A 24,866-nucleotide genomic window follows, 5' to 3' on the forward strand; every position below is an offset into this window, starting at 1 on the left:
CTGACAGCTGAGAAAGCGGAGCCCATGCAAGTCCTGGGCCTCTTGGCATCTGGCCCAGCTAAAGGCCCAGCAAGCCTTGATGCCAGCCTCCCACACCCCTCTTGTCATGTCATGCAGCTTCCATCGCCACCACTGCCATGGCCTTCATGAAACACTAGATTAGCAATTGTCCCACACAAAGGTCACAGAAAAGGTGGTGGGAAGCACTGGTGGGAGAACCCACTGCCTCTCTTCATGCAGAGACCCTGTGTGCCTGCTGAGCCGTGCCCCCCACACTGGGGCAGGTGCCCAGCCTCAGGACCGGAGGGGACGCACCTCCACGGGGGGAGAGGGACATGGGGATGAGCCTTCGTGGTGGGGGGAAGATATGGGGGTGGTTTTTGTACCAGTCCTGGGGCTTGAGCACAGGATCTCTTGCTCTTGCCTGGCCTTTTCACTCAAAGTTGGTGCCCACAGCTCCACTTGTGGCTAGTGAAGTACAAGGGCTTCTGGGATTTGGTCAGCTCTCAGTTGATCTCTAGAGTGGCCGGGGACAGGCAGGCCCACCAGCACCAGCCTTGTTCACAGCAAGCAGCCCTGTGGCTGGGTAGTGCGTGCAGCTCCGGGCACTGGCGGCGTGGCTTGGCCCCACCATGCTGGTGCATGTGGAGGTGCCAGCCCTTCCAGCCTGGGGCCTTGGCAGAGATGATGAATGAGTTTGCTCTCTTCCTAGGTAAGGGAGACCAAGGCAGTCATTTAAATAGTGCCTAAGGCCAGGTGCTAGTGCTGGTAAGACTACTTACTCAGGAGACTGAGATCTGAGGATTGCTGTTCAAATCCTGCCAGAGTAACAAAATCTCAGAGAAAGCTCCAGTGAACCACCAGGCAACCAGAAGTGGTGCTGTGACTCCATGTGGAAGAGCACTAGCCTTGAGCAGAAGAGCCCCGGAACAGCACCCAGGCCCTGAGTTCAAGCCCCACGAACCAACAGATAAAACTTAAGCTAACACAATAGGTGATTATCACAGTTGCCTTGTAATGGTTTGGGGTGAGGAGTGCTGGTCATAGCCTAGGACCCCTGGGACCTGGGACAAACTTCATGGGGTCCCCTTTGTCCCCTCACAACCCATCTCCCAGGTGTGTCCAGCACACACACCTGGGCCTGTCACCTTCCCGCTCTGGTACTAGCGTGCACCAATCAAGAGCTCACACCTGTAATCCTAGCCACCTGGGAGGCTGAGATGGAGGGTTTGTTTGAAACCAGCCCAGGCAGTAAAGTATTGAGACTTGTCTCCAATTAACCGGCACAGACCAGAAGTGGAGATGTGACTCGAGGTAAAGTGCTAGCTTTGAGCAAAAAGCTCAGGGGCAGCATCCCCTGAGTTCGAGCCCCAGCACAGAAAAACATAATAATGAAAAGGCCTGAGGCTCTGAAGGTGGAGATTGTGGGAGGCAGAGAGAGAGCGCTCCTTCCTGTAATCCTAGCACTCAAGAGTTGCCTAAAGTTGGGAAGGGACGGAGCCCGGAGACGACGCAGTTTCGGGGGCGGCCACTGGGCGGCGCCTGAGAGCCATGCTGTGCCGGGCCTGGTCTGGCAGCCAGGACCCGGGGCAGCCGAGCTCCCGGCGCCCTCCCCTCCCCTCCCCTCCCCCCCCCGCCCAGCCCAGGGCATCCCTTTCGGGCTGGCTGCGGGCGTGGCAGGTGGATGAGCCCGGCCTGGGTTCGGGGGTCTGTGGTGCACTAGCGCTCGCTTAGGTGCCTGCACAGGTCCTGGGGACTTTCCTTGCGTTTCCCCTTGCTGCCGGTCCACTGTGTTGTCTCTCCCAGCCTCTAGGGGTTTTGTGCGTGTCCCCTCCCCCCTCGTGCCCCTACTAGGACTTGAACACAGGGCCTTGTGCTCTCCTTGGGCCCACAGCCGGCCCCCCAGCCTGCCCTCCCACCTCCTTCCTCTTCAGGTCTTGGTGTGAAAGCCACCTCCATTCCTGGGCCGACGTCTCCCGGCTGTGACCCCAGGCCGTTTGCTCGGGATCTGGGTTATCGCGGCTCGGCCTGCCAGGGGCGGGGCGGGCGGAGGCGGCGGCCGGGCCGGTCTGGCGGGTGCGGCGGGGGCCGGGGCGGGCGGGTAGGGACGGAGGCCCGGGCCTGGAACGGGGCCGGGGCTGGGGTCGGCGGGCGCCATGGACGGGCTACGGCGCTGGCCCTGGCGGCGCCTGCGCATCGCGGTGCACTTGGCGGACGAGGCGCTGCTGCTGCCGCTGGCCGTGCGACCCGGGGACACCGTGAGCGACGTGCGCGCGCGCCTGGTGCGGCGCGGGGTCGGTTCCTGGGGGCGGACCTTCTACTACAACGCGCATGCGCTGTGCGACCACCAGACGCTACGCGACGCGCGCCTGCCCGACGGCGCGGTCCTGCTGCTGGCGCGGGGCCCGGTGCGGCGCGGGCCGGGGGGGGGGGGCCGGAGGGAGGGAGGGGCGGGGCGGGCGCGGGGGGCCACCCAGCCCGGGCCCTGTCCTCTCCCACCACCCGCGTCTCTCTGTTTCCTTTTTCTGTGTTCCCTGCTTCCTGTGTCTGTTCTGTTTCCTGGCTCCTGTGAAGCTGTTCCCGTCTGTTTCCCGGGTCCCAGCCCGCCCTGCAGGCCCCCTAGCTCCGGCCCTGGCTGGAGAGGGCGGGGCCTCCGCTAGGGGCGGGGCCTGGGCGGGGCTCCGCCTCTCGGGAGCCCGGCCTTCGGGGAAGCCACTTCAGTACCTAACACCCCGGGCCTTAGAGATGGGAGCCACGGAGGCCCAGAGAGGAGCGGGGCCCGCCAGCGCGTCGGTCCCCGCGACCCCCAGCGTCGCCCCAGAGGCTGCTGGTGGCTCCTCCCTGCGCTCCGCCCCGCCTCCTCCCCTTGATTGGCCGCTGGCTTCCGCACACGCCGTGCTTGCAGTTCCCAGGCCGGCCGCCAGGGGCGCCCGACTCCGCGCAGGCGCGCGGGGGTCTCCGCGGGGACCCGGCCCCCGGGGGACCCCACCCCCGCCCCCGGCCCCAAGCCCCCCACCAGGAGCCCCCAAGGCCTGGACTGACCCGGCTCCTCCCTCGGTGCTGGCCAGGCTCCAGACCCGCAGGTGGACCAGCCGGCGCCCCCCGCGGATGGAGATGCCGACCCAGGACCCCGGGGAGGGACGGAGAGTCCTCGGGCCGAGCGGTGCGACTCCGGACCCGGGGGACCCCGCGTGCCGCGGGGCCGGCGGAGCGACCCGGGGCGGCCCCAGGTGACCCCACCGCCCGCTCAGCCCGCCCTGCACGGCCGGCGGCTGGGCCCAGGCGGGGTGGGGAGCGGGGCGGGGGCCACGGTCCACCCCTCACCGCAGGCGCCTGCGCAGCCCTCCCCAGGGCCGCGATCCCGAGGCGACGCGGACGGGCAGACGGACAGAGCGACCCCAGCCGCCCGGCGCCCCCGCAGCTCCCTGCCGTCCCCACCCCGGTCCTGGGGCCGCAGAGACCCCCGAGCCTGCACCCCGGGGCTCCCAGCTCCTGCCTCTGCAGTGGGTAAACTGAGGCTTGGGGGTGGGTTGTGTGAAGCCCCCCCCCCCACCGCACAGGGGGAAGTTGTAAGTTTGCAAGTTGTGGGGCTTGGGCTCAGGGCCCGAGCACTGTCCGTGGACTTTCTCAAGGTTAATGGTCTGCCACTTGAGCCACAGCACCACTCCCAGCTTTTGTGGTACTGAGGAATCGAACCCGGGTCTTCCTGCATGCTAGGCCAGCACTGTACCACTAGGCCAAGCTCCTGCCCTCCCAGATAGTTTGAAATAATAACTAGAGGCCTGAGCCTGGGTGGGTGAGGGAGAGCCCAGGCCCCTCCCTCACCTCTCCCCTCCCCACTCTCCCTCCCTTCCTGCACCCTTCCCTCGCCCTGGCCAAGCTTCTCCTTTCTCTTGTCCAAGGCTCCCAGCCAGAGACATCCATGAATGCCAGAAGTGGCCTCCAGCGACCTGGTCTCCAGGCTGGGAGGCCAAGGCCTTGGTCCAAGGGTCCACACCCACTCAAGGAGCCAGAATGAGCAGTGAGGACGCAGCCACCGTGCAGTCACAGCTCCTGGAGGAGACGCCGGCCTGCGCAGGCCCAGGGAAACACCATCCCTGAGTCTGGCTTTGCATATGGCCACGGAGCTTGAGCTCCCTCAGCCCCAACCCACAGAACCGGGCGCCCCCCCACATTCTGCAAAACGTCTGCACCTCAGGATGGGACAGCTTGAGACTGCCTGTGGACGGGGCTCAGATGGGTGCCGAATAAAACACGAATCCAGTGCCAGCCCTGTGACTTGGCCTTACTACCGTCCTTCCTTCAGATTCCTGCCAGCCCCTCCTGGGACCAGGGGGGACACCACCCCATCCCCCTCCAGGCCCCGGGGTGCCCGCTGCACACCCAGGAACAAGCCTGGGCTGTGAGGAGTTTCTGGTGAGACTTGGCACCCCGGGTTCTGTGTGGGCCCCGGAGGCCTCTCAGGCCTTGGGGAGCTCTGAGAACCGGGGCACCCCACTTCCACTCCCTCCCCCTCCTCCAGTATTCATTCATCTACTGGAGAGAACCCTGACTCACTGCTGAAGCCCCACAGGCTGTAGTCCATCTTGTGCCCTGCCCAAGAGCTGGTGTGGCAGAGGCTCTCCGGCTGTCCGTCCATCCCTCTGACTCGGGTTATGTCTCTTTTTGTTTCTCTAGGTTTGTATCTTTCTTCCTCCCCATTTCCCTATCAACATTACCCCCGTCCCCATTTCTCTCCCCGCCCCCCAACTCCCAGGGAGAGAAGCAGCCCCAGGGCTGCATCCCTAATGCTGCAGTCCCCACTGGAGCCACCAGGGGGCCGCAGCCCTCCAGATGGGGAGGCGGAATCCCAGGCTGCAGGAAGAGCTGGGGAGTCCTGGCAGGAGGAAGGGCCCGGAGGCCAGAGCCCATCCTCTGGTCACATGGCCTCCTCTCAGATCTGGGTACTGTCATCAAGGCTTGAACTTGCCACTTGCTTAGTTGGCAGCCCCAACTCCCCATCTGGCTGTTTGGTGGTTTCTTGGAGATAAGAGTCCCATGGACTCTTCTGGCCAGGACTGACCTCAAACTACGGTCCTCCAGAGGTCAGCCTCCTGCGTCGCTGGGATGACAGCCATGAGCCAACAAGATGGAGGGGCTCAAGGCCCAGAGGAGGAATGCCAGTGCCCAGAGCAGCCCAGCCAAGCCATGGCTACACCCAGGCTCCTGTGCCTGCCTGCTCCGGGTCCCCCAGGCCAGCAACTGGCCTCAGGGACGCACTGCATGCCTGCAGTCCTCACCCCAGCTCGGGGTCCAGCCGGCCCCAGCCCTCCCAAGCCAGCTGGCACCCCAGAAGGGAAAAAGGGGGTTCTGCCACCCCCCTGCTGTAGAAGTGGGTCATTAACTACTGTATTTAATACAACCCTGCTTCATGGTACCTGTACCATGATCTCTTAGGAGGAAACACATCAAAAGAATAATAATATAAATAATTAGCATGACAAAGGATCTGAGCGGGGTGACCTGGGCACACACAACCAGGACAGGAGGACTTGCTACTGGATAAGCCCCCCTGGTCCCCCCAATGTGGGATGAAAGGCCCAGCAAGGGGTCGTCACAGGCAGAGGCCACAGGTGCAAAGGCCCTGGGGCCAGAGAGCTCCCTGACCCACCAGAGGCTGAGGAGTTGTGGAGCCCAGAGAAAAACTGAGGTTTACATGAGAGGGTGTGGTCAGAGCTGAGTGATCGGTATCCCCAGCACTGCAGTTCTTTCAAAAGAGGAAAAGCTGGGCGCGGTGGCCCACGCCTGTCATCCTCCCTACTCAGGAGGCTGAGATCTGAGAATCGTGGTTCAAAACAGCTGAGGCAGGAAAGGCTTCGAGACGCTTATCTACCACGATCCGCCAGAAAACTGGAAATGGCACTGTGGCTCAAAAGTGGCAGAGCGTTGGCCTTGAGAACGCTCAGGGACAGCACCCAGGCCCTGAGTTCAAGCCCTAGGCTGGCAAAAAGAAAGAAAGAAAAAAGAAGGGAAGAGAAAAAGACACGGCAAAAACATCCACAGTGCAAAAGAAGGCCGGAGGTGTGGAGAAGCCGGCAAGCCTGCAGCGGAAGATGGGCGGAATTAGCCCCACAGGATTAATTACAGGGCTCAGGAAGGAGACTGAGAAATCTATTATCAGCTCTGGGTTTGTGTCAATGAAGCCATTCTTTCTCTGTAAACCAAATCCTCCTCTTCCTTGTTTTCTAGCAAAACAAATTTGTTTAAAAAAAAAAATAATACATGGGCCGGGAGTTTGGCCCAGTGGTAGAATGCTTGCCTAGCATGCACAAAGACCAGGGTTCGATTCCTCAGTACCACATACATAGAAAAAAGCCAGAAGTGGTGCTGAGGCTCAAGTGGTAGAGCTCTAGCCTTGAGAAAGTCCAAGGACAGTGCTCAGGCCCTGAGCTCAAGCCCAGGACTGGCAAAAAAAAAAAAATTAAAAAAGAGCACTTAGCCAGGTGCTGGTGTCTCCTGACTGTGAGCGACTCAGGAGGCTGAAATCTGTGGATCAGGGTTCAAAACCAGCCAGGGCAAAAAGTCCATAAGCCTCTTACCTCCAATGAACCACCAGAAAACGGGAAGTGGGGCTGTGGCTCAAGGGGTAGGGCAGTAGCCTTGAGCTGAAGAGGTCAGGGACAGCATCCAGGCCCAGAGTTCAAATCCCAGGACTGACAAAAACGTACACAATGCGTCAGGCAGAATCTTGGTATCCAGTAGCTGCTTAATAATTGCCTGGCTCACCTCCAGCTCAGGGGCTCTGGGCTGTCCTGGAGTGGGGAGGAGGGCAGCAGGATGCGGATTGTGGAGGGGGGAAGGGGGGAGAAGCCCCCCCACACAGGCCCAGCAAGGGACACTGCCGGGCTGGGCCATGGCGGCGGTGGCAGCGCTGGCAGCGGTGTCCGGGCCCAGCAGTGGCTGTGAGCGTTTCCATGACAGCCGGGCAGGAGTGGGCCACGGTGATTAGGCGTCCCGAGGAGCCAGGGCTAAAAATAGCCCGTGCCACACCGGCCTCATTAACCAGCGGCTCCTGGCTGCCAGGTGCCCGGGGCGCCCTCCCGCCTCCTCCCTGCCCATCCTGGATCCCAGACCCGAGCCCCCACCGTCCACACACCGCCTCCCAGCCCAGCCCCTCCAGACCCTGTGATGGGAGGATTGTGGTTCAAAGCCAGCCTGGGAAAACAAGTTCCTGAGACTCTGCCAGGTGTGATGGCTCACACGTGTCATCCTAGCTACTCAGGAGGCTGAGATCTGAGGATCGGGGCTCAAAGCCAGCCCAAGCACTGAAGCACATGAGACGCTTATCTCCAGTTAACCACTAGAAAATGGGAAGTGGGGCTGTGGCTCCAGCCTTGAGCTGAAGAGCTCAGGGGACAACACCCAGGTCCAGAGTTTAAGCTCCATGACCCCCCCTAAAAAAAATGTCCCTGAGGCTCTTATTGCCAGTTACTCACCAAAAAGCCACAAGTAGAGCTGTGGCTCAAGTGGGTGAGTGCCAGGGACAGTGGCCAGGCTCAGAGTTCAAGCCCATGAGCGGCACAAATTAAAATATAAATAAATAAAAGTCAATTCAACTGCTGCACAGCACAGCCCCCAGTTTCCAGTCACTGAGTCTGGGTTTGTGAGCTCAGGCGGCCATCAGGGGTCCAAAACCCACTCAGGACCCTGGTGGCTTCTCCTGTACCATGATTCTGCCTTCTCAACCCCAACTCTGTCCTCATGGCACAGAACAGCTGCCCAGCTCCTACCATCACAGCCCCCTGTCAGATGGGAGAAAAGGGAGAAGCAGAAGCAGAAGGACAGAAACTGTACTGTGAAACTGCTCTGTGAAGCCTCACAGGGTCCTGTATGGCCCTGCCCTGTCTCAGGCCCCATCCCTGCCCCCAGGACCTTTGCATGTTCCTAGCCTTTCACCTAGAATCCTCTTTCCACTAGATTCATCCTAGAATCCACTGTGGCTCCCCACCCTGCCTGCTCCAATGCCACCTTCTCCCATGTCTCCCTCTCCCTCGGGCGAGAACCCCACCAGCCCCTCTCATCCCCACTGGGTGCTCCTGCTCCCTCCCCAGCTAATTTTCTTGATAGCAGCAAGCATGCTCTAAAACCCTGCCTGCCCCATTGATTTAGGGGTGTCTGGGCTCCAGACCGGAATTCCCAGGCCGGTATTTCTGCCTTAAAAAAAAAAAAAGAAAGAAAGAAAAAAAATTAACTCTCAGCTCGTCTCCGGTGGCCATCACTGAGCTCTGAGGCCCGCAGCAGAAAACAGGGAATTTCTCTCCCCCTTGTGTAGAGCTGGGGTGTCTGAGACCAGGCCCAGGGAGTGGTGGTGTGGGGGAGGAGGGCTTTTCCCCCAAGGTCACAGACTCCTCTCCTCCTCTCCCCTCCATGAACCCTGTGGGGTTCATGGCCCAGCCTCCCCCGTCCCTGCCAGCTTGCACTGACCTCATACCCGCTCAGCCAGCACCTAGCATAATGACACACACTTGAAACAACACCCAACACGCTCAGCCAGAGCCGTCAGCTCCCAGACACAGTGCCGTCCTGGCCCCCACCATCATGTTTACTTGTTCACTGCACCGGGAAGGATTTGAACCCAGATCTCTCTGTGTCTGCCCTCCTCCCTTCCCATGTATCTGCTCAGCCAGGCCCCGAGAAACCAGAGACTCCAGTTTGCTTTTCTTTCAAGCGGAGGCCTCGCTCTGTGGTCGGCCTCCGGGCGGAGGGAGCAATGACCTTCCGAGGGTGCCCGGCCCCGGCCGCAGGCCGCCTAGAGCCCAGCATCTCTGGATCACCTCCAGCCCGGTTCCTCCTCTCTGGACCTCACTGTGCTCTCCCGAGCCAGGGATCCCGTCCTCCCGCCGCCCCCACCCCTGCACCGCTCTTCCTTTTCCACCCCGCCTGGGCCCCCCTCCCCCACCTCGAGTGCGGGGTTTCTGGGTAGCTCAATAATCTCCCGAAAGTTTAATTGTTGTTTTATTCATCCGTGACCTTTCTCTCTCATCTCCAGAGGTATTATTGCTAATCTACAAATTTCAAGAACCACATTTATTTGCAAAACCAATTACCTGCCTATGCAAATGACCCTCCCTGGCCAGCTGGTGGGGAGGGCAGGGGGAGGCATGCTGCCCTCCCCCCCTGCACCCCCGTCCCCTCTCCAGGACCAGCCGGATGCAAACCTGACTTTAATTCCTCTGCCCCCGGCCTCTCTGCCCCTCGTTCATTAGACGCTCCGTCATCAAGGGAGTGGCTGACTCCAGGACCTTGGCCTCCCAAGCACCCCACCCCAGCTCTATGCCCCCCAAGGGTGGTGGGAGGGGAGGGGTCCACTGTTCCCACTTCAGGTCCTGTGCTCAGTGCAATCCTGCCAGAGCTGGCGCTGTCCAGGGTCCTCAAAAGCAGGTGAACTGAGGGGAGGGGTAGGGGTGAGCCAGGGTCCTGGGTTCCAGCTCAGCCCTGCAAAAGGGAAGGAGATGCTGGCCACCTCAGGGCCTTGGCACATGCCCAGGACTCTTCTCCTGAACTCCTCCTCCTGCTCTGGAGGTTCCTGTCACCCCACTTTGTTCTTAGTACCTCAATCCCTGGGGACAACGCATCTCATGTTCTTTACAAGGAGAGCTGGACACTTACCAGCCCTGTGCCACAATGGGGGCCACTCCCAGGACGGGGCCTCCCAGAGAGTGGGCAGGTGGGTGGGTGAACAAGTGGGTAGATGGAGGGGTGGATGGGTAGGTGAATGGCGGGGTGTGGGGTGGTGGATGTGGGTGGTGGATGGGTGTGGGGGGTGGGGGTGCGTGGCTGGGTGTGTGGATGGATGGATGGGTGGGTGGGTGGATGTGGGCGGTCGGCTCAGCAGGTGGGGAGGGCTGTGGGTGGGGAGGGCGGCAGGCTGTGTGGGGACAGGTGGGCTCGGGGTGCCCCGATGAGTGGCTGTTGGGGTGGCACACTCGCACGCTGGGCTCTGCCCGCCGCTGCCAGCGCAGTGGACTGTGGGCAGCCAGGCGTTCGTGGAGGGGGAGCTCCAGACGCGGCCTCGCCCTCGGCGGCCCTGGGGGGCTCCCTGTGCAGTCATTCAGAAACGGCTTGGCGGGCCAGCAGGGGCGCGGCGGCTCAGGGGGGGCTGAGCTGGGCCAGCGCCATGCTGGGTCTTCCCTCTCCTGTGTTGCTGACTTGGCTGGAGTCCCGGGGCCAGTCTCGGGGGTCTAGGAGTGACAGTCACTGGGACCCCCGATCTATGTCTGGGTTTCCTTCCCTCCTCCCCCCACTCCTCCTCCTCCTCCCTCCTTTTTCTCAGTGCCAGTCCCAGGCTTGAACTCAGGACCTGGGCACTGTCTCAGAGCATTTTTGCTCAAGGCTACCCACTCTATTACTTGAACCAAGGCTCCACTTCCAGCTTTTTCTATGTATGACGTACCAAGGAATTGAACCCGGGTCTTCACGCATGGGTGCTGTCCTTGAGCTCTTCAGCCCAAGTCTACCACCCACCCTTGAGCCAAACCCCACTTCCCATTTTCCAGAGGTTAACTGGAGAGTTTCAGGCTCTTCGTGAGAAGGGGTATCAGTGTATCAGAAGGAATGCACCTACTATCTGGCGAAGGTGAGTAACTAACCCCTCTACACATTACCCTGACAATTAAAAAACAAAAAAAAAGGTCTCACTGGGCCGGGAGTTTGGCCTAGTGGTTAAAGTGCTTGCCTAGCATGCATGAAGACCTGGGTTCAATCCCTCGGTACCACATATAGAAAAAAGCCGGAAGTGGTGCTGAGGCTCAAGTGGTAGAGCTCTAGCGTTGAGAAAGTCCAAGGACAGTGCTCAGGCCCTGAGCTCAAGCCCAGGACTGGCACAAAAAAAAAAAAAAAAAGGTTTCAGGTTCATTTTGTGTTCAGGCTGGCTTTGAACCTCAGATCTCAGCCTCCCGAGTAGCTAGGATTACAGGCGTGAGCCACCTCATGCGGCGCCTCCTTCACCCTTCTTAATGAGAGCCTAGAGCTTTGTCATCACAGATGGGGGCACCCAGTGGGGATGAACCCCAGCTTTACTACTGGGCAAAGCACCTCCAGCCTGGCATGTCATTTTATAGATGAGAAAAGTGCAGTTGGGCTGTGGCTCACGTCTGTAATCCCAACTACTTAAGAGGCTGAGATCTGAGGATTGTGGTTCAAAGCCAGCCTGGGTAAGAAAGTCTGTGTGAGTTTTATCTCCAGTGAACCACCAGGAAACAGGAAATGGTGGCTGTGGCTTCAGGGACAGGGTGGTAGCCTTGAGTGAAACAGCTCAGGGTCAGTGCCCAGGTCCTGAGTTCAAGACCCGCAACTTACACAGTGTTCAGGAAACAGATTCCCCTTTCCTCACACTAGTCTGCTCCTTGCTCCCCAGGGCTCCATTTCCAAGTCAATCACCAGGGCCCCAAAGCCTGGGGTGCCCACCACAGTGGATGTCACTCCACCTGGCCCCGTGTGGGGGCGCCATAACGCCACACTTGGCCATGCCGGGGACAGGAGCCCTGAGGAGAGCTCTTACTGTAACATCACACAGCGCCGGAGGGAAGAAACAAGGGGTTTGAACCCCCGATGCTCAGGATTGTTCTGAAACCACTGCTCTCTGCTCATACAAAGCAAGCCAAGTCATCATCCCTTCTGCCCAGGTTTGAATATTTCAAGTTTTCTGTGTGTGTGAGTGTGTGTGCATGCATATTTGTGTGTGTGTGCATGTGGGCATGCTCCCGTGTGCACCAGCACTAGGGCTTGAACTCAGGATGTGGCCACTGTCCCTGAGCTGCTTTTCTCAAGGCTGGACCCCTACCACTTGAGCCACAGCTGCACTTCCTGCTTTTTGCTGGGGGAATCTCACAGACTTTCCTTCCCTGGCTGGCTTGGAACCTCCGACCTCAGCGTCCTGAGTAGCTAGGATCCAGGTAGGTGAGAGCCACTGGTGTCTAGCACATGACCCCAGGTGGCTCTGGGCACCTTAGCTTAGCTGGCTGGGGGATGGGCCCCTGCCTGGAACTCCCTAAGGCTGGCAGGAGTGCCAAGGCTGCGAGTAGGACGAGTGGATAAAAATACAGCACAGGGAAAGCTAGGCGCAGTGGCTCTCATCTGTAATCCCAGCGACTGGGCAGGTGGAGATTCAGAGACTTGCAGTCTGAGGCCCTCTGGACAAAGTGAGTGAGACCTCATTTGAACCCCGAGGATGGGCAAGATGGCACCCAGCTTAGATCCCAGCTATGTGGGAGATGTAGCATGCCTCAGGCAAAAAGTAACACTAGCTGGGGGAAAGAAGAAGACACGTGGGGAAGTGGCTCCAGCTGTCAGGACCCTGCTTAAGCACTAGGGGGCGTGGAACTTCAGTAGTGGGGGCGTGGCTCCAGCCTGTGGGGGCGTGGCCCGAGCAGAGACAAGGACCTATGATTGGGCGTGATTTGCTGTGGGGGCGTGGTACACGTAAGGTCCTGGCTCAAATTCCAGGGGCGTGTCTCAAGCTTGTGGGGCGTGGCCTAAGCAGATCCATGGTCCATGGGGCGTGGTTTCGTTCACGGGGCGTGGCTTGGGTTTGGGGCGTGGCTCTACCCGAAAGGGCGTGGCTTACGCAGGAGGTACTCAGGTGGTTGAGCGCCTGCCCTAGCAGGTGCATGGCCACGAGTTCCAATCCCAGGGCCGCTGAAGACGATAACATACCCATTTTCATTTCATTTTCGTAATTGAAAACAGGAGGAAAGCTCGGAGTGTGAGTACATCCCTACTGGTGCAGGCAGGGACGTCTTTATCCCCCAGAGCCATGCATGCTTTGCATGGAGCCCCTGTTAGGCCTCTGTTGGGCTGGAGGGAAGATTCTGAACTCTGTTGGGTGGGGAGGGGGGTAGGATGAGGTGGGCAGGTCCAGGGAGCCACAGGAGCCACCCCACCATCCTGCGGGAGCGCCAGAGCTGGAATGTCACCCACGCTGGCTTCTGTGTCCCTAGCCCCGAGGAGGGGGGCGGCCAGGGGGCGAGGGGTCCACACCTGCCTCTCTTGTCGCCCCAGGAATCAGTTGGAGCCTGGGCGAGTTGACTCTAAATGAGCGATTTTCATAATTGTCATGACTTTCATCCATCACAGCCGGCGCCTGGCAGGAGGAAGGGAGCTGTCCCTCTGGGTCACCATGACCTGAGGACAGAGGGTCACAGGCAGTCCTCCGTCCTCCCCCAATGTGGGGAGGGGACTGCTGGCCTAGGGCCCAGCTCCCTCCGTGCGGGAATTGCTTAAGCGGCGTTTTAAATAACAAAACAAGACATCATTTAATTTATTTTTTTTATTTTTATGTATTTATTTATTTCGCCGGCGGTGGAGATGGATGGGACAATGTCCTTGAGACAGCCTGGGGGACCAGCCAGGAGAGGCACTGGCTTAATCCAATTCCCTCCCGGCCTGGCTGGGCACTGCTCTGGGGGTACAAGCCGGCCAGGGAGGTGGGAGCCCCTACAGGCCTGGGGGACAGCTAGCAACGTCCCTCATGCTTTGTTCCATGGTGCTGGGTGGTGAGAAGCAAGGTGATGGAGAAGAGGGGTTGAGAGCCGGGGTGGGGCCGTGGCGTGGGGCTGGGCTGCGGGTGTAGGTGGGGGATCAAAGCCATGCCCCTCATGGTGGGGAAAGCAAGAGTAGGAGACTTGAGTCCCACAATCCTCTTCAACGCTGTAACCCCAAAGACCAAACTCCTTCTTGCTAGGCCTCTCCTCTTTTTATTCTTGGTTCCTCTATTTTTATTTATTTATTTATTTTTGTGCTGGCCCTGGGGCTTGAACTTCAGGCCTGGGTACTGTCCCTGAATCTTTTTTCACTCAAGACAGATGCTTTACCACTGGAGCTACAGCTCCACTTGCAGCTTCTTCTGAGTACTTTCTTGGAGACAAGAATCACAGAATTTCCTGAACAGGCTGGCTTTTCAATCACCGTCCTCCAGAAGTGAGCCCCCAGCCCCCAGCCAATCTTGATTCTTGATGCTCTGCTGAAAAGGCTGGATCAAGCCATTCCTGAAGTCCACAGTGCTTCTGAAACCAGTCCAAACTTGGCTCTTTCTTGCCTCTGGAACCCACAGAAGCTGCAGAAATTTTTTTTCGGGCAGGGGAGAACCCTGCATTAAATCTGGGATAACAAACGTCTGGCAGTGGTGCCTCCTCCTGCCCACCCCCCCCCCCCAATGCCCCTTTCTTTAGACATTTTCATCGTTCACGAGTCAGGAAGGCTGTGAAGGAGGAGCCAGGATCCTTAGACATTTGCCAAGAGCTACATTTTCTTTTTTTTCCTGGCTGACTTAAAGATGGCCCAAGCCGTGAGCCAGCCTGCACCCCCCCCACACCCCACCCTCCAGGGCCAGGCCTTCAATCCCAGCGGGGAGCCCCAGGGAACGCAGGACAGAATGACCTGTGATTGTCGCAGTGGCCGCCGGTCTAATTTCTCAGAATGGGTTTGCAGCGCTAATGCGTCCCCCCGCCGGGCGGGAGATGAAGCCACAGCAGGGCCTCAGCCTGCTCCACAAAGACAGCGCCAGCCCCAGGGCTTCGCGGGGTGCAGGTGGGCCACTCCCCCTTCTTGGATCAGCCTTGTGGGGTGAACCCCTGGAATAGTGTGAGGGCACACAGGGAGCAGAGCCGGCTGGTGGCCTGGTCCCAGGTTCTGAGGGTGAGCGTGGGATTGCCAGGCTGTCAGAGTTGGGGGTCAGATCACAGTGCAAGCGTGGCTAGGGGCTGAGGGGTAAGAGGAAGGCAAGTTGGGGTTCAGCGCAGGGTGGGGCCATGCCTGGCTCCAGGAAATGGGACCATGGCTCAGGGTCTTCAGGATGGGGCTTTTTGGTTTTTTTGTTTTACTTGTTTGTTTCTCGCCAGTCCTGGGCTGGAGCTCAGGGCCTGGGCACTGTCCTCGGGTTTCCTCAAGGTTAGAGCTCTACCACTTGAGCCACAGCTCCACTTGCAGCTTTTTTCTTCCAATTCATTGGAGATAAGAATCGCAGGACCTTCCTGCCCTGCTGGCTTCGAACCCGATCCTCAGATCTCAGCCTCCTGAGTAGCTAGGGTAGCAGGTGCGAGCCACCGGTGCCTGGTTATGGTGGCAGGATTTGTTTTCCCCCTCCGGTCCCCATTTTACAGTCTGGAATACTGAGGTCTTGGCCGCTTCCCACTTCCTGTCCCAATCTCCATTCTGACGCCCTGGGCCTCACTTCTCTGGGCCAGGCTATGGGAGGGTAATTTGGGGGTGCATGTGGGTGGGGGTCACCACTCCTGCCCCCTACCGAAGCGGTTACACAGACATGCAGACAGGCTGGGGGAGCCAGGGTGGCCCCCAACTCCTGTGTCCCCCATTTGTCACCCTCACCTTCCAAGATCCTCCAAGAGACTCAGCTGATTTTCAGGGCTGCTTAGAAGAAGCACAGAGAGGGCAGGCAACACCCCAAAATCACACAGCACCACTTGCCTCCCTGCTCCTCCCTCCTGGCGCTCCTGGCTTGGGTAGAAACGTGTTCCCTGCCAGCCAAGCCGGCCGATTAATTTGTTTCTGAAAATCTCAATGCAGCCATCACAGCAGAGCGAGCACTGCGTGATTGGGGGGTGTGCGGGGGGGGGGCAGGCTCCCCCACACTCCAGCCTGGGCCTCTTGTCTGCCTTTGTCAGGGCGTCAATGTGGCAGACAAAAATCCCTTCCATCAGCTCAGCCTCGCTGTTTATTTATTGTGTGCCTCGCTCTTCCTCCCTCCTCCCCCACCGGCCTCGCTCCAGCTCCGGGGAAGCAGTGATTAGAGCGAGCAAGAGAGAGAGAGAAAGAGGACCAGAAAAGACGAACAAAAGCCAAAGCCGCTGCTTCAGGGGCCGGATGGGGGATTGGAGGCGGAGAAGGCGCCGGCGGAGCTGCGATTCAGCGGCTTTGAATAAACTCCAGCAGCTCTGGGCACAAAGGCGGCCTCCACTGGAGGCCCGGCCTCCAGATTCCAGTCTCCCCAACTTTCTGTGGCTCAGCCACCTTGGGGAGGGTGGACAGTGGGACACACCCCCCACCCCCACCTCAGGGGCCAAATAGGAGTGAGAGGCTCAGCCTCAGGCTGAGATCTGAGGACTGAGGTTCAAAGCCAGGTCGGCAGAAAAGTCTATAAGACTCTCTCATGGGGCCAGGAGTTTGGCCTAGTGGTAGAGTGCTTGCCTGGCATGTGTGAAGAGCCAGGTTCCATTCCTCGGTAGCACATCCATAGAAAAAGCCGGAAGTGGTGCTGTGGCTCACGTGGTAGAGCTCTAGCCTTGAGAAAGCTCAAGGACAGGGCTCAGACCCTGAGTTCAAGCCCCAGGACTGGCCAAAAAAAAGACTTTTCTCTCCAATGAACCAGCAAAAAGCCACAGTCAGCTGACATCTGTCAATCACAGGCAGGCCCAGGGCATTCTCTAAGGAGCGCCCCGCTGGGGACTGAGGAGTGACCAGGCCTCTGCCAGTCCAGGCCAGAGGCTTTCCAGTCCCGTCAGCCACATGTGTCACCAAGCCCGGCTCAGACCCTCTCCTGGGGACTGCGCCACCAGCGGAGATGCCCCCATTCCCATGCAGTGCTTATGAAATCTGAGACATCGTGTAGTCAGGGGCCAGCCTGCCTCTGCCTCACAGCTCCTTGCTTTTGGGGGGACCTGGGGCTTGAACCCAAGCCTGGTGCTGTCTGTGAGCTATTCCATTGAAGGCTAGTGCACTACCACCACTTGAGCCACAGCTCCACTTCCAGTGCTCTGGTGGTTCATTGGACACAAGAATCTCATGGGGACTTTTCAGCTCAGGCTGGTTTTGAACCACGATCCTCAGATCTCAGCTTCCTGAGTTGCTAGGATGACTGGTGTGAGCCACTTGCAAAGACAGCTCTTTTCATCATTTTCCCTTCGTGTCACACCCTGGGTGACAGTATTGTCGTCGTCTTCCTCCTCCTCCTCCTCCTCCTCCTCCTCCTCTTCCTCCTCTTCCTCATTCTCCTCCTCCTCCTCCTCCTCCTCTTCTTCTTCTTCTTGTTCTTCTTCTCTTTCTCCTTCTCCTTCTCAGTTTGAACTCAGGGCCTGAGCACTGGCCTTGGGTTTTCCCAAGGCTAGAGCTCTACTACTTGAGCCACAGCACCACTTCTGGCTTTTTCTGTGTATGTGGTACCAAGGGATTGAACCCAGGTCTTCGTGCATGCTAGGCAAGCACTCTACCACTAGGCCATGCTCTCGGCCCCATGTCCACTTTTAATTCTCTTCCTACAATAGTATAAAGAGACAGTGACCCTTGAACTCTATGACCCAGAAGACTTTGGTGCAGCACAGCTCGTGGTTAGATTGTAGGAGGGACTTCCCACTGGTTTCTCTGTGCTGGTGGTCTCCCCTGAGCCAGTGGGGGCATCTGATGAACAGGACCAGGGGCCTTGTCCACTCACTGTGTCCCAATGGGGAGGCCTGGTGCAGGGGCTGCTATGCAGGGCAGGCTGGTGGAGCCCCTTTCAGGGTGACTGGAAGGGCAGGAAGGGGGCAGATTGGGGAGACTGAGGCTGGGGGAAGCCAGGGGAGTTTATAGGGGGCCAGGCAGATTTGGGGGTGTCGCTAAGTCAGGCCGGATCTGAGGGTGACCCAGCCAGATGTCCTGACAGGCAGCGGGGCATGGGGGGAGGGCTCACCGCAGCCCCCTGACAGCGGAGATGAGGAGATGAGTGACGGCCCGGCTTCATTAGCTCCCGACACGGGGTTTAAAATAGCCGGTGACAGCGGCAACAAAAGCAATTTGCCTTCTGCATTTTTATTCGGAACTGCTGATCTGCTTTTAATCAAGCCGGGCGTCCCCAAACACTCTTAATTACCCCGTCACTGCCATGTCGACAGCCACAGCCACCGCCACCAGCCTTTGACCAAACAGGTTCCTGGTACTAGGGAGCCCCAAAGTGGGGGACCCCAGGACAGGGTGGGCCCCAGCCAGGCCTGAGGACAACCAAGTCAGCTTAGGGCCGCACTGCGATATGTTCGGCCACACCTCCTTCCACCCCATCTTTCTGGAGGACCTGAGGCTTGAACTCTCTGTCTTTCTCAACTGAGTCCGTTATGGGGCTTGAGCTCTGGGGCTGGGCGCTGTCCCTGAGCTCTTCAGCTCAAGGCTAGCGCCCTACCACTTAGAGGCACAGCGCCACTTCCGATTTTCTGGAGTCTCATAGACTTTCCTGCCCCGGAGCCAGGATCCCAAGATCTCAGCCCCCTGAGTAGCTACGACGACAGGCACAAGCCACTGGCGCCCAGCTACCTCTTTTCTAAGTCACCCAGTTGCAGGTGTCTCTATTTTTTTTTTGCCAGTCCTGGGCTTGAGCTCAGGGCCTGAGCACTGTCCTTGGACTTTCTCAAGGCTAGAGCTCTACCACTTGAGCCTCAGCACCACTTCCAGCTTTTTTCTCTATATGTGGTACTGAGGAATCGAACCTGAGTCTTTGTGCATGCTAGGCAAGCACTCAGCACTAGGCCAAACTCCCAGCAGGTGTTTCTTTATGGTCCTGAACAGCAGGTTAATATGGCTGGACAAGATGAGGCCAAGGGCGATGCTGGGTTCAAGGCCAGGCTGGGCTGCCTGGGGAGACCTTGACTCAAAAGCAAAGGAAGAAGGAGACTCCACACTGCATCACTGGTAGTTAGGATCAGCTTAGCTCGGCTTCAGTAACAAGCAGCCCCCCGTCACTCAGAGCCCTCCAGCACCACACACTGGGCTCTGACTCAGAGAAGCCAGGAAAGATTCCTCCGATGTGGTCATGACGCAGTCAGCAACCACCGTGGAACAGCCCTGGGGGCCCCGTCTACCCGTGTGTCCCCTGTCATGTGGTACACACTGTGACCCCTTCTGCCAGTGCTGCAGGGCACTAATAACAGATGAGATCATCCCATCTTCCTTATCTCAGGATCATTATCCACCCTCATACTGCAGATGGGTGAGCTTCAGGAGTAGCTGGATCCAGGAGCACACATCTCTGGGCCATGTCACTGCTTTTGTTTCCAGCCCCTGGTGACTGCGGCCCTGAGGTGACTGCGGCTTCCAGCTCCCTCAAGGCACAGAGCTCCCCTGTCAGGTACCAAATTGCTCAGATGGCTTGTCACAAAGAAACAGCAACTTCCACTGCTTGACTGACAGGGAAAATGAGGAAATTACAGCCTTCTGTCCCCACTGCTCTGCTCAGTCTCTAGGTCACACTGAGCTGCCAGTCCCCAGCATCCTCTCCACCCATCCTACCCCCCTACTGTGTTATGCAACCGGAGACCCCCCCCTCCCAAACCCCCTTCCAGGATCATCCCTGCCGGTCCAGCACAGCTCTGACCACAAGTGCACTTGCTTGAGAAGAGCTCAGGTGGGCTGGGCTGGCTGTACCGGGGCCTCTTGGCAAAGGGCAAACTAACAAAGCAGCAGCCGCCCGCTCCTCACAGTTTGCTTAATTGATTTCTTCTTAATTGGCTTCCTTCCCGGATGGCCCGGGGAGGGGGAGGAGTGGCTCTGCGGCTCTGGGCGCAGCTGACCGCCCTGTCCTTCCTCTCAAGTCCTGCAGTGGGGGTGGGAGGGGAGCCTCAGCACCCGGCCGGCCGGCAGGCTTGAGGGGGTCCTCAGCCTCAGGAAGGAAGAGCTCCACCAGGAAGCCCTCAGCCCTAAATGTGGGGGGGGCTTTGGATGGGGATGCAGCAATCCTGAGTTCAAATCCCATCACTCCTGTGTGCCTCAGCATCTCCCCGAACACAGAAAGGAAGGAAGGCTGACATCCCACTCTAATGAGCAGAGGCAAGAAATTCACACTGGGAAACATGAAGGCGAGGCCTGCCTGCGCCCCTCCCTCTCTCCCTGGCTTTTTCCTTCTCCATCCCTCCCCTCTCCCTCTCCTTCTCCCTCTGCCTCTGCCCCCAGAGTTGTGGGGGTTGCTGGCATGTGCACTGGGAGCCGGGCAAGGTTCAAACTCGCCACCCCGGCTATGTGTGAGGCTGAAAGGAGGAGGATGGAGGTGTGAAGCCAGCTCAGGCAGAATGGTTGGGCGAGTCCATCTCTACGGAAAAGGTGGGGCCGTGGTGCTGCACACAGGCTGGGAGGGAGGCATGAAGAGTCTACCTCAAAATGAGTCAAAGCCAGGAGTTTGGCCTAGTGACACAGTGCTTGCCTAGCATGCACAAAGACCCGGGTTCAATTCCTCGGTACCACATACACAGAAAAGCCAGAAGTGGTGCTGTGTGGCTCAAGCGGTAGAGCTCCAGCCTTGAGAAAGCCCAAGAACAGTGCTCAGGCCCTGGAACTGGTGGGCGTGGCCAAGCATCTACCAGGAGGGGCAAACACAAGCCAGAGCCGTCGTGGGCGTGGCCGAGGTGGGTGTGGCTTGTGGGTGTGGGCGTGAGCAATGCAGTGCTGATTGGTTCGTGTGGGGGGTGTGGCTCCAGGGAGGAGCTAGGCAGTGGGGTGTGTCTAGATTGGTGGGGCGTGGTTTCCGTGGGGGCGTGGTTCAAGCAGTGGGGGGCGTGGCTTGATGGCAGCCAGCCTGCTGCAAGGCCCTAACTTTATTTTATTTTATTTATTTATTATTATTTTTTTTTTTGCCAGTCCTGGGCTTGAGCTCAGGGCCTGAGCACTGTCCTTGGGCGTTCTCAAGGCTAGCGCTCTACCATGGCACCACTTCTGGCTTTTTCTGTGTGTGTGGTACCCAGGGCTTTGTGCATGCTAGGCAAACACTCTACGGCTAGGCTATGCTCCCAGCCAATTTCTTTTGAGATGGAGGCCTTTTGTGTCTCCGGGCACTTCTGGCCTTGAGTGACCTTCCTGCCTCAGCCTGTGAAGCAGCTGGGGTGTCAGGTGAGGCCATTGTGCAGCTGCAGCAGTAATTTCATGTGTACTTTAACACAGCCTTAAAAGTTCAGCTGGGGGGCCGGGAGTTTGGCCTAGTGGTTAAAGTGCTTGCCTAGCCTGCACAAAGACCTGAGTTCAATTCCTCGGTACCACATACATAGATAAAAGCTGAAAGTGGTGCTGAGGCTCAAGTGGTGGAGCTCTAGCCTTGAGAAAGTCCAAGGACAGTGCTCAGGCCCTGAGCTCAAGCCCAGGACTGGCAAAAAAAAAAAAAAAAAAAAGAGTTTAGCTGGGTTGGCAGGCCTCGTCGTCGTTCATGCTTGTAATCCTAGTTACTCAGGAGGCTGAGATCACAGTTCAAAGCCAGCTGGGGAACAAAAGTCCATGAGACTCTTATCTCCAATTAACCATCAGAAAATTGAAGTGGCTCCAGTGGTGGAGCACTAGCCTTGAGCTGAAGAGCTCTGGGATAGCGCCCAGGCCCAGAGATCAAGCTCCCCAAGACCTAAATAAAAACAAAAACCAACCAAACACAATACAGTCTGACAGTGGCCTGTCCACAAGGGTCATTAAAGTGCCAAGAGTCACGTGGGATGAGGGCTCCCCCAGGGGGCAGGAAGGTAGAAACAGAACACTGTGGATCCCCCCAACATTCTCTCCAGAGCTACCAACAGGCGCCATCCATGAGCACCTCCTCCTCTGCCCACAGCCCTCCATGGTACTCACCTTCCTGCAGCCTCCAGGACCCTGCACACCCACCCCTCCCTGCCTCCTCCTTCTTCTCTGCCCCAATGCTCCACTCGAGACACCTAGGCTTCTTCACTGCTCCCCTGTCTAACCTGCCCCAGGGCCTTTGCACTGGGTCTGCAGTGCCTCACCTGATAAACTTGGGGCCAGAAGCTCTAGGACAGTGCTCAGGCCCTGAGCTCAAGCCTAGGACTGGGAAAAAAAAAGTCACCTGACAAACTCATTTTTATTTCATCTTACAATTGAAAACCCTGTCCCTGACTCATGTGAGAGCCAGGCAGGACTATGGCTCAGCATCCGGGAGGACTCTGTGCACAGTGCTCTGTGGCTGGGAGTCTACAACAGCCTAAGGTGTCCATGACCTTGTCCTCAGCCTGGCCTGTCCCCGCTCACTCTGCCCCTCCCTCCGAGAGCTCAGAACTTCACCCTGCACACAGATGCCAGCCTGGAGAATTAATTGGGCCTGGCTCCCCACTCCCGTCAATAACAGCCGTAAACCGGGATTTATGCAGCGCTGCTGGCGCCTGATGGAAACCGGGAGGAGGGGAAGCATTCTAGAAGAGTCAGGGCCTTGCCAGGGACACAGAGCTGCTGTAACCAGGGCTCTGGGACCAGCGCCAGGTCCCCTCTGACCTCCCCAGGGTCAGTTGGTCAGCCCAAGATGCAGCCTCGCTAATCCTGAGCTCACCACCTTCTGAGTGCCCAGGTTTTCCAAACACAAGTGGTGAAAGGCTGTTAGGTAACTTGCTTAAAATTCCACAGCATTGGGCCGGGAGTTTGGCCTAGTGGTTAAAGTGCTTGCCTAGCATGCACAAAGACCCGGGTTCGATTCCTTGGTACCACATACATAGAAAAAAGACGGAAGTGGTGCTGAGGCTCAAGTGGTAGAGCTCTAGCCTTGAGAAAGTCCAAGGACAGTGCTCAGGCCCTGAGCCCAAGCCCAGGATTGGGAAAAAAAAAAAAATTCCACAGCATTCCAGTGCCACCTGTCATTCCAGCTACTCAGGAGGCTGAGATCTGAGGATCCCAGTTCAAAGCCAGCCAGGGCAGGAAAGACCATGAGATGCCTTATTTCTGGCTGATCCTAAGGCCTGAATTCTGGGTCTGGGCGCTGTCCCTGAGCTCTTCAGCTCAAGGCTCGCCTCTCCCACTGTGAGCCACAGTGCTACTGCCAGTTTCCTGGTGGTTTATTGGAGATGAGAGTCTCACAGACTTTCTTTTGTGCCCAGGCCGGCTTTGAACCATGATCCTCAGATCTCAGCATTCTGAGTACTAGAAGTACAGGCATGAGCCACAGCACCCGGCTTCCTTGAGACTCCAATAAACCACCAAAAAATGAGTAGTAGAATTGTGCTTCAAAGTAGATGGGTGATCACCTTGACTAAGAAAGCGCAGCAACAGGGCCCAGGCCCTGAGTTCAAGCCCTGTGACTGGCACACACTCAATAATGAGTGCACAACAGGAAACGGGCAAAACTGGGATTTGAATCTGGTATGTTAAGCCCATAGCTTGTGTTCTTTTATTTTTTTGGTTGGTTATGGGACTTGAACTCTGGCCTGGATGCTGTCCCTGAGCTCCTTATCTCAAGGCTGCCATCCTACACCTTTAGCCACAGCACCACTTCCAGTTTTCTGGTGGTTCATTGGAGAAAAGACTCTCGTGGACTTTTGTGCCTGGGCTGGCTTTGAATTGTTATCTTCAGATCTCAGCCTCCTGAGTATTAGGGTTACAGGTGCCAGCCACAGCATCTGGCTCTCTCTCTCTCTTTTTTTTTTTTTTTGCCAGTCGTGGGACTTGAACTCAGGGCCTGGATACTGTCCTTGAGCTTTCTCAAGGTAAGTGTTCTAGCCCTTGAGCCACAGCACCACTTCTAGCTTTTTCTGTGTATGTGATACTAAGGAATGAAACCTGGGTCTTCCTGCATGCTAGGCAAACACTCTACCACTAGGCCAAACTCCTGGCTAGCTTGCATTCTTAACCATGGTTGTCTGCTGCTTTGAGTCTGGCAGCCACTTTGTGCCCTTGAGGCTGGTGTTTGGAGGATAATCTACAGGGCACAGAGTATTCTACCCGCCCCCCTGCCACCTTGTTCCAATCCTGGGTTCTGTCCCTGAGCTTTTTTTTTTTTTTTTTTTTTTTTTTTTGCCAGTCTTGGGCTTGGGCTCAGGGCCTGAGCACTGTCCTTGGACTTTCTCAAGACTAGAGCTCTACCACTTGAGCCTCAGCACCACTCCTGGCTTTTTTTTATGTATGTGGTACCGAGGAATTGAACCCGGGTCTTCGTGCATGCTAGGCAAGCACTCTACCACTAGGCCAAACTCCCAGCCCAGTCCCTGAGCTTTTTCTGTAATGCTATGCCACTTGAGCCACAAGGCCATGCATGGGATACCAAGGAATCAAACCCCGGTCTTGGGTCTTCCTTCAAGCTAGGCAAGCACGCTACCGCTAAGCTATGCTCTCGCCTCCCCCCACTTTTATTTTTAATGTTGTCCTTACAGTGCAGAAGGGTAAGGGGTGACATATCTATCCTTTCCCCAACTCCCAAGCTTTTTCCGCACTCCCTGGGCCCAATCCAGAGGCTTCAGGCCTCTGCGGCTGCCATGGGGATGGCTGTGATGGACTTGTTTTTTGTTTTTTGGTTTTTTTTTGGTAGGAAGGATAGCTGAAGGAATTGTATTTTGCAAAAAAGTGTCAACCAGAGAGAAAATATTTCCTGCATCTGTGGTGAGTTGTTAATGTGTGAGCCAAAGGCTCTGTATCTCCACCCAGCCCCCATTCAGCATCCAGAAGTATCAAATGAATGCGAGTGCTGACTCGAGAATGAAAACAAGCATGAGCAAAGGCCCTGGGGCAGGACTGAGCACGTTGGAGGAGCATGCACATGCACTCACACGTACATGCACCAGTCCTGGGGATTGAACTCAGGGCCTGGGTACTGTCCCTGAGCTTTTTGTCCAAGGCCTGCCTGTTGCTCTACTTCTTGAGCCACTCAGCGTTTGATTGTTTAACTGGAGTTTAATTGGATTCTCATGGGCTTTTCTGCCCTGGCTGGCTTTGAACCACCATCCTCAGATCTCAGCCTCCTAAACAGGGGGGATTACAAGCATGAGCCATTCGGATGCCTGGGGGTCACAGCTGGACCGGGGCCCCTGGGTTCTGAATCTGGGCCGTAAGCCGCTGCTGGCCCCTGGCAGGAGCTCCTTTTGCGTGGAAGCGAGGCTCCCAGGGGGTTGCTTGGAAGGGAGGATCCCTTTCTCTGCCCCCCAGCTTCCTTGGAGCCAGGCAGTCAC

At 57.6% G+C, this 24,866-nt stretch overlaps 1 protein-coding gene across 1 annotated transcript; it reads left to right on the forward strand.

Moving 5' to 3' along the window:
- The first annotated feature begins 2,156 nt into the window (after nt 1–2,156).
- Tincr (TINCR ubiquitin domain containing) lies at nt 2,157–4,269 on the forward strand. Its single transcript, XM_090328971.1, has 4 exons — nt 2,157–2,267; nt 3,069–3,230; nt 3,342–3,507; nt 3,903–4,269. The coding sequence occupies exons 1-4, from the start codon at nt 2,157–2,159 to the stop codon at nt 4,016–4,018; spliced, it is 555 nt and encodes a 184-aa protein (XP_090185097.1). The 3' UTR covers nt 4,019–4,269.
- Nucleotides 4,270–24,866: the final 20,597 nt, after the last annotated feature.

This window comes from Megascapheus bottae, chromosome 1 (genome assembly GCF_031878675.1).
Source record: "Megascapheus bottae isolate mThoBot1 chromosome 1, mThoBot2.hap1, whole genome shotgun sequence".
Taxonomy (NCBI): domain Eukaryota; kingdom Metazoa; phylum Chordata; class Mammalia; order Rodentia; family Geomyidae; genus Megascapheus; species Megascapheus bottae.

Coding starts and splice junctions, on each gene's coding strand:
- Tincr (XM_090328971.1), top strand. CDS start 2,157: ATGGACGGGCTACGGCGCTGGCCCTGGCGGCGCCTGCGCATCGCGGTG. Junction 2,268..3,068: donor CCGGGGACACCGTGAGCGAC/GTGCGCGCGCGC, acceptor GGTGCTGGCCAG/GCTCCAGACCCGCAGGTGGA. Junction 3,231..3,341: donor GCGACCCGGGGCGGCCCCAG/GTGACCCCACCG, acceptor GCGCCTGCGCAG/CCCTCCCCAGGGCCGCGATC.